The sequence below is a fragment of the Taeniopygia guttata genome, chromosome 5, assembly GCF_048771995.1.
Source record: "Taeniopygia guttata chromosome 5, bTaeGut7.mat, whole genome shotgun sequence".
NCBI classification, from domain to species: Eukaryota; Metazoa; Chordata; class Aves; order Passeriformes; family Estrildidae; genus Taeniopygia; species Taeniopygia guttata.
In genome coordinates this window covers 59,207,934-59,224,075 of record NC_133030.1, presented here as the reverse complement: position 1 = coordinate 59,224,075, position 16,142 = coordinate 59,207,934, and the positions used below count along the sequence as shown (strand labels likewise).

At 48.6% G+C, this 16,142-nt stretch overlaps 3 protein-coding genes across 15 annotated transcripts in view; 2 read left to right on the top strand and 1 right to left on the bottom strand.

Moving 5' to 3' along the window:
* MNAT1 (MNAT1 component of CDK activating kinase) overlaps positions 1-6,874 on the top strand; it is a 116,996-nt gene extending 110,122 nt beyond the window's left edge. The window contains exon 8 of the mRNA XM_002200599.7: positions 5,716-6,874. Within this exon, the coding sequence (XP_002200635.1) occupies positions 5,716-5,836 (121 nt within the window). The 3' untranslated portion in view covers positions 5,837-6,874. The remainder of the gene's footprint in view (positions 1-5,715) is intronic.
* Positions 6,875-8,836: 1,962 nt separating this feature from the next.
* TRMT5 (tRNA methyltransferase 5) lies at positions 8,837-15,479 on the bottom strand. 2 transcript variants are annotated; one of them, XM_030275166.4, is made up of 5 exons: positions 15,354-15,479; positions 12,608-13,257; positions 12,185-12,309; positions 10,116-10,770; positions 8,837-9,106 (listed from the first exon to the last, which is right to left on the bottom strand). In XM_030275166.4, the coding sequence occupies exons 1-5, from the start codon at positions 15,356-15,358 to the stop codon at positions 9,042-9,044; spliced, it is 1,500 nt and encodes a 499-aa protein (XP_030131026.4). In that variant the 5' UTR covers positions 15,359-15,479; the 3' UTR covers positions 8,837-9,041. The 2 variants fall into 2 exon arrangements, with proteins under 2 accessions (XP_030131026.4, XP_030131024.4); XM_030275164.4 differs by lacking the exon at positions 15,354-15,479 and adding an exon at positions 14,210-14,726.
* A 27-nt stretch (positions 15,480-15,506) lies between these two features.
* SLC38A6 (solute carrier family 38 member 6) overlaps positions 15,507-16,142 on the top strand; it is a 38,536-nt gene continuing 37,900 nt past the window's right edge. For 9 of the 12 annotated variants that reach the window (XR_012056563.1, XR_012056562.1, XR_012056560.1 and 6 more), the window contains exon 1: positions 15,508-15,745. Coding sequence is in view for 3 of the 12 variants with exons in the window: in XM_072930522.1 (XP_072786623.1) it covers positions 15,587-15,745 (159 nt within the window). In the remaining 9 variants the exon portion in view is untranslated. Of the gene's footprint in view, positions 15,746-15,771; positions 16,095-16,142 lie in introns of those variants that run through there. The other 3 variants (XM_072930524.1, XM_030275167.4, XM_072930525.1) reach the window with 3 other exon arrangements.

Here is a 16,142-nt window from a genome sequence, read left to right as displayed (position 1 = left end):
CTGATTTTTACCTTTGGAGTCAGAACTGGCATTATCAGCAACAGCTGTTTCATAGCTAATATCACATTTTGAGGCTTTTTTTTTTTTTTTGCCTCTTTCAGTGTCTGCTAGCAGAACTCTGTCCTGTTCCATCTTAGCTGAGGTGTGGTGTGGCAGACCTGCTTTGTTTTAATTGTAAAGTACTTTGTTTCACTACACACAGTTTACACAGACTCCTGCCCTGAGAAAATTCTGACAGTGTTTGAAACAAATTGCTGTTTAGAAAAAGCAGATGGAAGAGGTTAAAAAAGAATCACTAGGAGTCCTATATTTCTTCTTTTGATTTACTGGGCTGGGGCATTTCCTCTTTTCTACTGGGAAAGTTTATTTCTGGTGGAACAGAGTTCTTCACTCAGAAAACCTAAAAGTTCTAGGAGCTTAAACTCTTAGTTATGTTTTTTTCTTAATCCTTAACTGTAACAAAAAGAGATCCATTAGAGACAGAAGGCATCTGCTTTTGCAGAATTTATTGCAAGATGACAGCACTAAATTTCCTTGCTGGAAATCAGAATTGTGATGAGTAAGCGATGGTTCTGCAGCAGGTTCCTGGGGCAGGGGTGAGTGAAATGGGCTGAGCAAGTTTGTGGCATGGAGAAGGATCTGGCATTCATCTGACACCTCAGAGAGAACTTTCTGCTCACTAAGCCCTCAGAAAGCAGCACAGGGTTATTACTAATAACAAACCAGCCTGGCTTACTGAGCTGAGTGTGCACAGCACTGCTGTGTGCAGGTGGGATTGCTGGGGCTGCAGGGGCCGTGTTTGTGCTGGATCACTTGTCTTTGGCAGGAATTTTTAGTAGCCAAAATTCTGTTGTTGTTTTTAGAGTGACTTTTCCTTGTACCCCTGCACTACAGGCTGTGTTCAGTCCATAAGGAGCCATAATCTAGGTGAAAATGTATTTTTTATCTCCCTCATCATGCTTAGCCCTGTTTTGACACCCACATTGATTACTGCAATTGTGTACAGAGAAGCACTGAAAAAAACCTGAAACAAATAACAGAACTCCTTCAGTGATTGCAGCTATTAGATAGATTTTCTCCCATTATGTCTGTGGGGTATGGAGGAGAGGAGTGGCAGGTGCCCAGCTGCTGCCAGGGCTGCAGTGTGACCTTGTGCAAGGAGGGATTGGTTGGGCTCATGAGGAGCCCTTGCTCAGCTCATGGCTGCACTAAGCTGGAATTCTGTGCCAGAACAGGCTGGAGTTCAGCAGGAACTTCTGATACCAGTCACAGCTGGTGGGTTTAACAACGAAATACAATAATACTGCCCAAATAGTGTCAGCTAAAATGGATGAAAATCTGTTTGTTTGTTTTTTAAATGTGAGGATCAGGCGTGTAGCTACTCCCTGGAACGATGAATTGCTGTTCTGGGTTTGAGTACCAGCTTTGTGCCTTGTGTTTTTGCCCTCCCTTAGTCATATTAGTCTGAGAGAGGGAGAACCACACCATATTTGAACACCACCAATGCATTTCCTGGAGCTATTTAATGGAGAACAGCAATGAGCTTGGCTCAATTTATAAACAAATTCTGTTTGCCCGACTGTGGTAGAGCTGAGTGGTTCAAAGGAAAACAGAGCAGAGGAGCTCAGTTTGTACCTGCTCAGGGATGGACTAACCCTGGCCACACATTCCTCAGCAGAAGCCAGGCCAGACACAGTCCAGTTCTTCCTTCTGATGAGACCCAGTCCCTGCAGCTCCCTCTGAGCAGCACAGCAATAACTCATCCCAGGGGTTGGTAAATCCAGTGAAAATGCTGTCTCCAGAAAGGCTCAGGAATGCAGCAGCCTATGCTACTGCCTTCCTAGTGCTTCCCAGTTTTCCAGACTGGAGTATTTTGCTTGCTTTATGCAGCTACTATTTATTATTTAAATGATTAATCTGGAAAATTTCAGAGATCTAATGTCTGTCCCATTATTTTATGTCATACTGCAGATAGTAAGATGAGCAGTAAATCTACTCCATGGAATAGAATTAAATTATTTCTTTTTTTCTTTCCCTGTCAAACAACTTGTGAATGATTTTTCTTTTCTTCACTCCCATAAAATATCTAATAGGTAAAAAAAATCTGTATGCCAAATACACAGTTATTCTATATGTATCTCTAAGTGATGCATCTGCAGAAATACCTCTGGGAGTGTAATTGTCTCGGGTAGCAGGAAAATAGTGTGAAATAATCCCTAGCACTGGTACTTTCAGTTGTGTGGCTGAAGGGACATACTGTGGGGTGGTTTGGGCTTGTTGGTTGTTTGTTTGGTTCTTTTAGTTTGTTTAGCTGAAGGTTTTTAGCTTTGTTTGGTTTCTGGTTGGTGTTTATTTTAGCCAGGTTTGATTGTGCTGGTTCTCCATTCTCTCTGATTGTTTCTGACGTCTTTCCTGAATTTCCCTGGAACAAGACCACCCTGCTGAGCAGTGAGGGGATATTTGCCAGTGGCCCTGGGTGTTGCTGAGCTGCTGTTGGGTTCTCTGGCTCTCAGCAGCAGCAGTGCCAGGGGCACTGGGGCTCCTGGGAAGGCACAGGGGGATGGCATCCACTGCCAGGCTGAGCCCATGCAGCTCTCCATAGCCCTGGCCTGTCCTGGGAAGTGGTTGTGACACAGCTTTGGGAAAAGAGAAAACACAAAGAAAACCCCCTCCCAGGAACAACCAGCTTGATTCTGAGCCTCCACACCGAGTGTGAATTACACCTCTTTCCTTGAAAGCAGGAGGGTTTTTTTTTGGGTTTTTTTTTCCTCCCATCCCCTCCAGGGTGATGAGAAACTGAAGGTCAAGAATGAGCCCCTCAAGGCTCATGAAGAACAAAATATGAAGTTGTTTTAACTGATGTGAAAGCTTAATGGGGAAGATCAACATCCAAAGGCTGCAGCCGAGGAAAGGGGGCTTGTTTGGGCACAGCCTGAGGCAGAGCATAGGCATTGCTGGGAATGGGAAGTGTGAAATGGTGGGGCAGGGAACACACAGCCCTTTAGCCCTGCTCAAAAATAATAGTGCAGGCTTTTTTTTAACTTCAGAGTTTAGTCTGCCCTCAGTAAAAACAAGTTACATTAAAAAACCGTGCACCAGAAAAAGCAAACCTCTTTTTCCTGGTTTCTGCTTATAAGATTTACAGGTACTTAAAATAAACCTATGAAAAACAGACCCAGTGTGCTGGAATTTGCTAACTAGTGAGAGCAATTACCTCCAGGTCCCAAGACCTAACGGAGCTTGGCTTTTTGGAAATAAAACTTGGCAAGCGCTTCTTCCTGCTGCTGTTGTAAAGGTGTACATGAAAAGATGTGCTGACCTCTGCCAGAAACCCCAGGAATCCAGTTCAGAGAGGTTCTCCTGTGGGGGGGATGGCTGGAATCAGGCAGCACAGATGGAGACCCTTGTGGAAAAGCCAGCAGAAATCATTTGCTTCTCATTGTGTGGCTTCAGCCTGGCAGGTTCTTTGCAATTGCCTGGTGGACCACAGTAATTAAATGGGTCAAGAGCAGTAAGTTCAGGTACTTAACAAGAAAATAAAGACCTCATTTGACAGCCAGCAGCCGGTGCTCATTTCACAGGAGTAAGGAAAATTAGGGCAGGTTGTGCAGTAAAAGTCGATGGGAGCATTTTTGGCAATGATTTTGTGTTGTTTCAGCGATCACCTCCCAATTAACTACAAGTGCTGCAGTGGCTGGAAGTCAGGTTGTCTTATGAAACTAATGCTCCAATTTCAGATGTCCTAGAAAAAGGGAAACAATAGACTGTTTTTCTCCTTTCAGTGATAGATAAGTAAGGGAAGATAAGAAAAGTAATGAGAAAGGCACAACCAACCTTTGTTAATACTGAAATGTAAAATACTCCCGTTTCCACTGGACTGTTTCATGCATGAGGGGAAAATGAAGTTGTGCAATGAAATAAATATTATAGAAATGAAATTCAAGATGGGAACTGATTTTTATAAAACTTTCTGTTTTGGAGGGTAGAGGTAGTTTCACACCATCATTTTGAAGGAAATTATTTGTTGTTGTCAGTGCCCATCATTCCTGGCTGGGGAAACCTGCTCCTGTATCCTACAGCAGTTTTAAAAGTCCTTTTGGAAGGATGAGATCTTCCTCTTAAAACACTAAAGGACAAGTAACAAGAATGTAAAAAACAAAACAAAACAAAAAAACAAACAAAAAAAATTTAAAACCCATAAAATGTGTTCTGCCACAAACCAGGACATCTCTGCAGACCACCTCCCCTTGCAAATTAAGAGATGGGACCAGCTTTGTTGCTGTGTTTGTAGATTCTTTTTGACTGAGCACTGTTAAAAGGGTTTATTTTATTATTACTTTGTGTTCTCCTGCCTCTGTCTGTGCTGATGGGAACCAGTGTCTGGCAGTGAGGGCCAGATTCTGTCACTGCTTGGTACAAAACACCTCAACTCAGTCACAGGAGGTAAATTCACTCTCAACTTCAGCATCTCACCAAGAATCCCTCAGAAACATTGCTCATGTCTGTGCATTGTAGTTATTAGGTGCAAGAAATACAGTTTTTAAAACTGTAATTAATCATTTCTCAGTAATCTCTTTCTCTATGCTTTTATGGCATCAATGGGTATGACTGTTTATTATGTCTTACCTATAAAATCTGACCTGTTTTATATACTCTTTATGGAAACAGTGTACAGTCATAAATTAAAAGATGCAACTGTTTTGGATATTTTACTGGTGGTCCTGTATTTTCCTGCCAAAAGTGCAGCTGTTTTAGGTTTCTTGGGATAACATTATAAAAGGCTGTGTGCGTTTTGCAAGTTTATGCTTGGATTGCCAAGCCAGAGGTGGAATGACTCAACCTTCCCAGGAGCAACATGTACCAAGTGAGGAATCAAAGCAGCGGCTGAAGCGCCCCTGTGGAAAGCACTTGGTGTTTATGGGGCTGTGTCTGATGGGCAGGACTGGAGATGGTTCTCATGCTGGTCCTGCTGGGCTGTGTCTGTCTGTTTGATGGGGTTTTGGTGCAAAACTGGTGAAGCATCTCTCTTGTGCTTGTCTCACGGGGGTGCAAGAGCTGTGGGGTTACAGTGTGGGATGGAGCCATCCTTTAGCAGGAGCTCTCAGCGTGTGTGGCTGGGGTGGAGCCCTTGGAAGGAGCCAAGAGTGGCAGCGGGTTTGTATTTCCATGTCAACTCAATGCTCTGGAAGGTTTGGGGTACAATTAGACAGCTCTGCAAATGGGTGATGATGATAACGGGGAAGTTTAGAACCTTCTTTAGCCAAAATGATGGTGGCCTCCCACAGATCTAATTCCCAGCATCAGTGGGCTCCAGGCACAGGTAGCAAGGAAAGGAAGCTCAGCCCTGTGGTCATCAGAGCAACCAGCACAGTCAGCTTGGAGGAGCGTCTGGCATTGAGTGACAGAGCTGAAACCCTCCTGTTCCTGTGGGATGCAGGAAAGCTTCTGGTGGGGTCCTTGTCTTGGCAGGACCTGTGGGAGCGGGGAAATGAGCACAGAGAACACAAAGCCCTGGGTGCCCCTAACCCTGTGCCACCAGAGTGCTGGCTGGGGCAGCCTGGCTGAAGGAGCGTCATTGCTTTAACTCACAGAGGTTTTATCCCGATGTGTCCTGCGGGCAGTGGGCGGCTCCATCTCGCTTTCTCCTAAAAAGTAGCCTCTACCTCGCTGTCCCGTGTTTGCTCTGCTCTGAAATGACGCTGCTCTTTGCCGCAGGTACCTCACCCACGTTCGAGCCGCCTCTCCGCAGGACCTGGCTGGGGGCTACACGTCCTCCCTGGCTTGTCACCGGGCCCTGCAGGACGCGTTCAGTGGGCTCTTCTGGCACCCCAGCTAGCCAGGGAGCAGCAGCCTGTGACCCAGGGACACCCAGCGGGGCGAGGAGCCACCCCAGGCAGCGAAGGTGGGGCAGGATCGCTGCAGCCCGGGCTGCACCCACTGCTCCGTGCACCCCTCTGCTGCAAAACCAGCTGCATTTCAGCGTTACAGGGAAAACAAACCCCCTCTGCACCAGAGCTGTGTAAAATGGCAGATACATTCTTGTGGAGGGGGAAACTCGTTAGTCATGTGGCACTTTGCTGAGGGAGGCTGAAGCAATAAGCCACATCTAATGGAAGATGTGAATAACTCAGCTGTGAACTTGAGGCTTAAAGAAATACACTTGTAAAATTTTTTTTAAATAAAGCCAGACTTTAATAAAGTTTGTGGTTTTTCTCTTATTGCAGGGCTTTATTTGCACAAGCATTTAAATGCCATTTTGATTATAACATTTAGTGTCAATATTCAAGCCTACATTTTCTTCCCATAAAACTAGTTTTCCCAGTTTAGACAAGTGGGTTTTTCCTCCTGCCAGCTGGATGAGACAAGAAACTCTGGAAATCTGCTGACACAACTCTTGTGTGGGATCCTTCCTCTGTGTGTCACTTGGTTTTACCTTTGCTTGGAAAAAAACCTTCAGCTCAAGGTCTTTCAGCTGAGGTGCTCTAGAAGCAATCGAAGGCGAAGTCGCTGTCATAGTCAAAATTGTGGGGTTCCCTTTTGGGGTTTGTTTGTTTGCTTTGCTTTTGTATGTTTGCTTTTTCCCTGTTTATTTCCATTTGCAACTTTTCTGTCATAAACTCAGGGGTTTCTTTAGGTAGGTAGATCCCTCTGGCTTTGGGGATGATCCCTGCCACCTGATGTGATCCTTTTTGTATTCCTTGCCTGCTCCTTGTAATGGAGCCTTGACCAACTGCAGGAGGTGGGAAGCTGCTCAGGACAGCCACCTTGGGCCATGTTTTATAGGCCACCTGCTCATAGATGTTGAATCCTGCTGAGAAGTGCACTAGATGGATGTGTTTTTTCTATACTGTAATAAAGAGATGAATGAGATCTATTCCAGACTTGGTGTTTTCTTATTAGAGAAAATGGGAGATGGCAAAATTCCCATTGCCCTTTGAAATCCCCTTGGTTGTGCTCAGAACAGCTGCTGACAAGGAATGTTACAGAAGGCAGAGGTGAGATCAGATCCTTCCTTCCTTCCTCCCCTTGCCTCCCCTCTGCTCACCCAGACTGGCAAAGATGCACCTCACCAATGATCCCTTTATACTCACTTTGTGCCCCAGGTCATGCCCTAATGAATGCAGAACTGCATATGCATATTAATATTTATGATTTCAATACACTCATTAACTTGTGTGTAGCGTGGCTATTATTTATTATGCCATTTCTTGTACACAGAACTGGCAACTGCACAGAAAGCTGGAAAACCCCTGGTTATGAGCACAGTGATGGATCTGCTGGACTGGTATCTAAACTGAAGTTGTGCTGCTGGAATGACACTGACATTCAGTCCTTCAGGGAAAAAAACTTTTACCACTTCAAATCCTTGCCTGCCCTGGGACACTGTAGTGAAAATCGGAGTTACATATTTTACAGGCTTGGCCCAGAAATGGTGATCAAAGCCTGGTTTGGATTGGTGCAGTGCTGCCAGGCCCTAAATTGGAGCTGTGAAGCAATGTGAAGTCACAGGCACCCACAGTCTGTGTAAGGCAGGGATCCCAGGGTGGCTGCACCATTCCAGAGTGGTGGGGGCCTTATCACTCCAGCACTCCTTATCACTGTTTGTGGGGGCCCCAGGGAACAGGAGCTGCCTTCAGATGTTTATGGAAAGGGGGAGGAGAGCAGCTGGAGAGCAGCAGAGGTGTCAGGAAACGGGACAGGCAGCGGGGCCGGGGCAGAATCCAGCAGAGCCGTGCCTGGCAGGAGTTGGCAGGAGAGCACTCGCAGGCTGGGGCTGCAGGCGCTGCTGCTGAAGGCCTGAGCAGGAGTGCTCGGGCTCAGCGCAGGCAGGGAGGAACCAGGATAGCCGGGGGAGCCAGGACAATCCCTGGGAATTGAGGAATGAGATCCTGCAGGAACCTGGCTGCGCAGCCAAGGGAAGGAAAGGCCGTCACACGGAGCCACCAGCAAAACAAACCCGTGGCCCTCGGTGGTGCTTGGGTGAGAACCAAAAATGCAGCGGGCTGCAGGTTCAGGGCTGGAGCCACAGCAGCAGGGCCAGGAGGGTGACAGACATCTGGTTGCTGGGCGTGAGCTCAGAGTTTGGGCTGAGGGAAAATATCTGAAACTGAGAGGGCGAGCCGAGTTCTCTGGCCAAATAAACTATTTGTGGTTGACATTGCCCAACAATAGTTTGGATGGGTAAGAAAAGGAAATCAAAGGCAGAGGCTTTTCAAATCCCTGCAGAATACAAGCAGCCAGGCAGAAAGAGCATCCAGGGACTGCGGCAGGGGAGCAGGCAGAGGTGGGGAGGGCTGGAGAGGGCAGAGGCACAAAAGCCACAGGAGGACAAGGTTTCAGGAGGACAGAACTGTTTTTCAGGTGCTGCTTTCAGCCTGGAACTGCAATGCAAGCATGAACTTTATCTGAAAATGTGCAAAAGACATTAAAGTATTTCTGGCTCTAACCGTGAGCAAACACAGTGTTAGGAGTCAACTAATCCCTAACTAAATCTTGGTGTTAAAAATAATTTTTTACTCAAAACCTCAGAATGTTGAGCTAACCTGATACCTTTTGGTATCTCAGGTTAAGCTTTTGAAAGGTTACCTTGCTTACACAAGAGCTGTTTGTACATCTGCTAACCATAATCCAGTATTCTGAAACCAGAACATCTGTCGGGGAGAATCCAGGGCAGGGGTTATATCAGTCACCTTCCTAGACCCAACAAGACATTAAAGTCTGTTCTTCCCACAATTTGCACATCATCAAAATGCTACAGCAGAAAACTACCCCAGGCCCTGCCACTGAGTTAGCACAGGGCATGAAACAATAGAGAGCAGGGAAGTACCAAAACAAATTTTAAGAGAATAACATTTTAATTTTTTGTAGTAGCAATTTCAGTTGATCCCACAATGAGAAAAGGTGGCTGCAGGAAGCAAGGCTCCCAAAAGAAAGCTGCAACTTGATAGGAACACAGTTCTGCACCTTACTACTCAAGAGGTAAAACAGAGACACCCCAATATCCTTTACACAAACTAAGGTTGTCACTATAGCTCTGGTCTTCAACTCAGTACCTTCTCTTCAGAAGAATCTTGGCTGGTACACAGACGTTTTGAGGCTGGTTTTGCTGGAAAAGGTTAGAAAAAGTAAGTTATTTAATGTACAGTAAACAGACCGACCTACCACAAGCTCTGGAAAAGGGAGCTCTGTTAAGGGATTTAACAGGAAGAGATGAGAGTTAAAATTAGGATTAGCAGTCACAAATGAAAACTCTTAGAGCAATAATGGGGGGTCTCTACTGAAGGCCAAAAGACTCTCCAAAAAACTGTATGGAGCTGCATTTTGACCTACATTTCAGAGCTACCCAACAACAGCATAAAAATAAGTTTCATGGCATTAAAGCTTTAAAAAAAACTCCTTTCATCCAGTTCATGTAACTGCAGATGAGAGCCTCCTCCTGCTCCCTTTATCATGTAGTGCAAAGCTCAAGGTCACTGAAACCAACCAGTTTCTTCAATGAACAATTATAAACAAAAAAACCCCACCCCACAAACAACCAAAATCAGCACTGAAGATCACTAAGGATATCTGTGTGTCAGTTAAACTCAGTCAGGTACAGAACCTGATTCTGCTGATGTGCTGACTGCAGACCTCACTGAGTCTGTGTGAGCATAAGGAGAAGGTCAGAGCTGGGACCAGCCCCTTGGAAGTGCACTGATCTGGGCAAAAACACAGCTCCAGTTTGGAAGGACTGAGCTAACAGAGATGTGTGCTTGGCAATAGATCACAGAGCCACTGCATATCCTGCACTGGACGGGCCCACAAAGATCACCCAGTCCCCATCCTCCCTCAGCCTCAACTTGAGGCATAAAGGTCTGGTTTATGGCCTGTGGGGTGATCCTGTCCAGTCCACCATATTTCTGGGGAGGCTCATGCTGGGATCAGAGGAGCAGGCTGCTGTTAGCAAAGCAAGGAAGGCCTGCAGCTGCTGCACACGTGCAGGCGCTCGGTCCTGCCGGCCACCTCCGCGCTCAGTGCCACATCCACGCCGCTGTCACACACCAGCAGTGGCCCACGGGGCTGACCAGGTGGGACCGCCTGAAATCCCAGTGCCACGTGGGAGGTTTGCTCCTTACCTTCATCTGGGCAGGGCCTCTTGTAGAGCACGTCTGCTGGGATCTGGAAACTGAGGCACAGCATCTCCTTGTTGGGCGCCACGTTCCTGACCAGGAAAGTGGAGCAGCGTCCAGCCAAGGAGGTTCCCAGCGCAGCTTCCGCTCGCTCCTGAATGTCTCTGGCTGGGTTGCTGTGCTTGGAGAACCCATAGCAGTGCACAGTGGGAAGGCCAGCAGGGCTGCAGGGCTCCCCGACCAAGAGATGCCTGAAAACATCCAGAAACTCCACAGCCAGAGCTGGCAAGTTCATCACTACGTGGAAGGCGGTTTTCTGTTCTTCCCGGAGGAGCGGGAGCTCTCTGCTGAGCTCCTCCCTCACCGGCCCCCGCAGGAAGTCCCTGCCATCCATGTTGAACGCCTTCACCTTGGTGTCCACTTTGTTGAGCCTGCAGTTGTGCAGGAGCCAGGTGTAGGACTCGGGGTTGAGGTCGTTGGCGAACACTCGGCACTTCCTCTTGGCCGCTGGGATGGCGAAAGGCCCGATGCCAGCGAAGACGTCGAAGAGAACGTCGCCGGCCCTCAGCAGCTCCACTATTCGGCCGTGCTCGGTGGACAGGCGCGGGTTCCAGTACACTTTGGAAAAGTCCAGTTCATAGGCAATGTTATTTTCTTTGACCTGGAAGTCCAAAACATTTGCTTAAGCCTCTGTGTTCAAATTCCAGGCAGATTTAAGCGTTACCAGATTAGGTGCCTTATCGAAAGGTAACATGTACATCAGCATTGTCCCACTGGTAGCATACGTGAATCTTAAATAAACAGATGAGCTAAGCAATCAAATTAACTGATCTTAAATCTTTAACAGATCAACTCATCAGAAACAGCCATGTCCCCAGTGTCAATCCCAATGGCTGGCTTTTTGCAGGTCTCAATCACCAGGTGGAAATAAAGCAGCAACTTAAAATGACCCTAAAAAAATCAGAGGGTTTTCAAGAGCTTTGTGGCTGGCTGACAACCCTTTATTGAAAGCAGACCTTGGAAAGATGCCTCAAGCCCTCCTTTGTGAAGTGCACACAGTAAATAAGTGTCTGAGAATGATAGGCCCAAGAACAGGAACAGTCAGCCAAATTCAAAGCCACTGGGAGCCAGTTCTGCAGCTTGAAAAATACTGTATTTCATCTCCCAAGGTGACAGAGTCTGGAAGCTGATCCAAACCCAAGCGTTGGGATGACCACTATCTCAAGAACAGACCTGAAAAGGAACAGTGTTTATTCAGATGAGAATGGGATGCAAGATAATACTCTCTTTGCACCAGCATGTGGAATTGTCTGATTCCAAGGTACAGGAACTTGGGATCCAGATCTCCACATCGTTTGCTTTGCCAGCAAGAAACTCCCTGAAGTGTCTCTGCACTCCTGGATGCAGCTCCATGGTGTGTCAGGTGTGCGGTGACACCATCTGCCTAATACTGAATTGTCACTGCTGCCTTGACACTCCAACACTCTGCATGAACAGGGTGTTCCACCAAGCCATTCAACTTTTTATTTGGTAATCTCATGTTTTCTCCTTCAAAAGTATAAAGCTGCTAACAGATAAGAGAAAGTATTTTTGTGGAAGCAGTGGCCAAGTATCCATTTACTGACAAGAAACCTATGTGAAGAACACTTGGCAGTTACACAGTGATTACATCTGATAAATGTCAGAGCAGAGGAGACAGGTTTGTCTTGCTGCTGACAGGAGAGAAAAAAGGCAAAGGCAAAATGTTGCCAAAGTTGCAAAGTCGGTGAGATAGAAATTTCTGTACCAGCCACTGTAGAGGCTTGGTGAAATGAGGAAACTGGTTTTCCTTAGATCAAATCCACATCATTAAATCTAGGCTGTGAACTTGGAAGAATACATGCCTTCCAGATCCCTGTGGCTGAGTTTGCCCTTGGCAGACCAGGACAAAGGCATGCAGAAGTAACAGCCAACCCTTAGGCTCAGGTGTCAGGAAGGGCACTGTGCAAAGGAATGGCCTCAGCAGCATCCCTGCATCACACCTCTCCAGAAGGTTCCACATTAAATTTAAAACACCAGGGGGAAAAGGCCTGTACCTTGGTCACCAGGTTGTTCTCTCCAGCAAGCACTTCCATTTCAAAATTCCTGTATGTGCTGTCGATAATATTGGTTTTATTCACTACACAGGTGACTCCTGGATTCTTATCCATTATAACCTGCCCTGAAAGAAAGAGTGAGAGATAGTTATAGTTAAGGAACCAGGACCTTTTAATGTTTTACAACAGAAACAACAAACCTGCTGTTTACAGGTAAATTAACAGAAGGAAGTGTGTGTTGGAACCTCCCTCTAATGACTCAGGGCTGCAGCTGTGCCCTTTTCAAGGCACACACTTCACCCTGGCCCAGGGCTCCGTGCAGTGAAAGCACCACAGTGAGAGGAGAGCTGTGCCCCTCAGTACAGCAACTTAACAAAATACAGGTGACACAAACACCTTCCTGAGAGGAGCTGCTTCACCTACCAATCAGGTGTCTGTAGGGCAGCTGGTGATCCCTGAGGTTCAGATGAGCAATGTGGCCAACACGGCTGAATCCAGAGGTGACCTCCTGACCTTCGGGAAGGACGGCTCGCAGGATCTCCTCCGTCTTGAAATTCTCATAGCTCAGCTCCAGGTGGTACTTGGACACCTCAGGATGGACATTGAGCTGTTTCAGGACCTGCTGCTCTGACTCTCCTAATGAGAATTCTGGTACTTTATGAGGATCCAGGATAACAAATCTGATGTCCTCATCCTCTGGATCCTCCACCACCCGCTTGAGGCCGGGGCGCTGCAGTACTGATTGTTTTAGGGACTTCAGCACACTATGCACAATTTCTTTCTTGACTTTAAGAGCTGGAACAACCACTGTCCTTCTGAAAGCCTCTCTGTTGAGCAGCGTCATCCCACGCACTCCAGGATGTGGCAAATACAGTTCTGAATTACTTTTATCCTCCACAGTTTCGGGCATTGTGGATAAAGTGTTTTTTTTAACTACTACAAAGAGCCCAGGTATGCTGCCAGAATGTTGTGCCAATAGCGTCCAAACTGCTGGAAATGATGTATTTGATGCAGCTGTCCTAAAATGATTAGTTTTCAGTAGTTTGGCACAGTATCCCAATCTCCACAAAGTCCTAGAAGAGAAATTACTCATTTTATAGACATTATGTAATCATTCCATTTCAAAGGCTGCAAATCACATGGATTTGCTGTTCTCTTAAACCAAAATTTCCATCTGTACCAAACAATCCACAATAGTTTAGTAAAAGCTCTTTATTATGAAATATATGCTGCAAATTTGTTATTTTGCAAATGTACTTTTAGACTCAAACATTAACTGACTTCAAGAGGCGAGATAATCCCCTCCTGCCAAAAAACAATGACCTCTCTTTGTTCTAATAAATGTGAATTTAATCTCAGTAAGCCAAATGGAAAGATTTCTACTGTCTTGATCCTACTCTTGTTGGATCTCTCTTTTGTCTGGTAAAATTCATTACCAAGCAGTGGTTGCTAGAAAACAGATATTAGCAACGCTGGTTGTGATCACTCTTTGGTGATTTCTGCCTGCCATGCCCCAGTGTAAGGAGTTCCATGCTCTGTAAGATCTTTGCTCCATGAGGTGTACACCAAAAAGGTCATTAATTAAATGCAGTGTCCCCAGTAAGGTCCAGAGGAGCATCAGGAATGTCTGCTCCTGCCACTGAGCCCTGGCTCATCCACGTGATGGAAACCTGAAAAGTGTTCTACACTTCTCTAAATGGTGTCCTCCACTAGAGACAGACCAAAGGGGCCCAATTTTCTACCTTGGCACTGGCTGCTTCAAGGCAGGAACCAATAATTTAGATGGTGCCCGAGGCTGGCATTTCTCCTGACTTTTGAGGGAGAGGCTCTGCCAGCAAACTGGTTCTCTTTCCTGCCTTCCTCAGCCCTGCCCCTCTCCAGGTAACAACAGGCTGTGTGCTCTGTCCTTCATAAACCTGCTGTGCCCAAACCCTGCCAAAGCTGCTCCTGCTCCCGTCCCCTGTCCCGCCCAAATCCCATCCCAGGCCGCCCACTTCCCTAAGCCAGGCTTTTGGCAGAGCACACCTCCTTCCGACAGACACGCCTGCTGCACAGGAGAAATCCTCATCCAGAGGCCTGAGCATTCCCGTGCTTTTCCTGGGGTGGAAACGATTGGTGTGGTTCCCAGAGAATCCAATGGGCTGGAACAGATTTCTGGGACCATGGAGCCGAGCTGAGACCGAGCACCCACCACCATGGCACGGGGTGCCTGGCCCCATCTGTCCTTAAACACCTCCAGGGCAGTGACTCCATCCTTCCAAACTCTGATCACCCCTTCTGTAAGGAATTCTTTCTAATGCCCAAACTAAGCCTTTCCTGGCGCAACTTGGGGACGTATCCTCTCATCCTGTCGCTTCTCTGGATTAAACCCACAAGATAAAGCCGCCCGCAACGCTGGGTCTGGCTGGAAGCGCCTATGGAGAGCCACCATCCTTTCCCTCAGCACCACGATCCCAGATTATCCCGTTCTCCCCTCAGCACCACGATCCCCATTATCCCGTTCTCCCCTCAGCACCACGATCCCCATTATCCCGTTCTCCCCTCAGCACCACGATCGCGATTATCCCGTTCTCCCCTCAGCACCACGATCCCCGATTATCCCGTTCCCCCCTCAGCACCACGATCCCCGATTATCCCGTTCTCCCGTTCTCCCCTCAGCACCACGATCCCCATTATCCCGTTCCCCCCTCAGCACCACGATCCCGATTATCCCGTTCTCCCCTCAGCACCACGATCCCCATTATCCCGTTCTCCCCTCAGGACCACGATCCCGATTATCCCGTTCTCCCCTCAGCACCACGATCCCCGATTATCCCGTTCTCCCCTCAGCACCACGATCCCGATTATCCCGTTCTTCATTCAGCACCACGATCCCCGATTATCCCGATTATCCCGTTCTCCCCTCAGCACCGATTATCCCGTTCTCCCCTCAGCACCACGATCCCGATTATCCCGTTCTCCCCTCAGCACCACGATCCCCGATTATCCCGTTCTCCCCTCAGCACCACGATCCCCATTATCCCGTTCTCCCCTCAGCACCACGATCCCGATTATCCCGTTCCCCCCTCAGCACCACGATCCCCGATTACCCCGTTCTCCCCTCAGCACCACGATCCCGATTATCCCTTTCTCCCCTCAGGGAATTCTCCCCCCCCGCCCCCGCCCTCACCTCATGCCGGGCCCCGCGCGCCGCGCGCGCGCGTCATCGCCGCTGCGCCGGGTGGGCGGGGCCGGGCGGTGACCACGCCCACAACGCCCCGCCCCTCATGGCCCCTCAGCGGGGCGGGCATGGGGGTACAAAGCCACGCCCCTTCGCGCATGACCACGCCCACTGTATGACCACGCCCTCATTGGCCCCGCCCCCGCCGCTCCCTCAGCGGCGCTCGCCGGGCGCGGGGGGCGATGGCGGCGCCGCCGCCTTGGGGGTCCGGGCGGGTCCTGCCCCTGCCCGCCCGCGGCTGGTACCTCTCCGCCCGCGAGCGGCGGGAGGAGGACGACGAGGACGAGGAGGAGGACCGGGAGACCGCCCCGCTGCTGCCGCCGCCGCCGGGCAGCGTGCGTGTGAGGGGCGGCGGGGAGGGAGCGCGCTGAGGGGGCTGCGCTGGCGGCTGAGGGGAGGCTCGGGCCGGGCGGGACGGGCTGTGCGCGGCGGCTCAGGGCTGACAGCTCCGGGCAGGGAAGGATCACCTGGAGCGGGGGGGATGAGCCTCTGCTCCCATGGCTGCTCCTGATCCCTTGGATTCCCCGCTTGGAAGCGCTGCCAGGGACACTGCCCCCTGCTCCGAGCCTGTATCTTGCTCTGCTCGTTTTGCGCTCTGCGTTGGCTCTGCTCGAAGGCTGTGGGCGTCTTGAGATGCTTACGGGGCGGCATCGCGTGTGCGCAAGGATTTGGGTCGTTTTAGAATAAGAAGTGAGATTTCAGGTTAAAGAAGTTGACTCTTGCCCCCTCCCTTGAATT

Coding starts and splice junctions, on each gene's coding strand:
- TRMT5 (XM_030275164.4), bottom strand. CDS start 14,403: ATGGGGCCAGGCACCCCGTGCCATGGTGGTGGGTGCTCGGTCTCAGCT. Junction 13,258..14,209: donor GGCGTGTCTGTCGGAAGGAG/GTGTGCTCTGCC, acceptor TTTCTCTTCTAG/GACTTTGTGGAGATTGGGAT. Junction 10,771..12,184: donor AGAACAACCTGGTGACCAAG/GTACAGGCCTTT, acceptor TTGGACTTCCAG/GTCAAAGAAAATAACATTGC.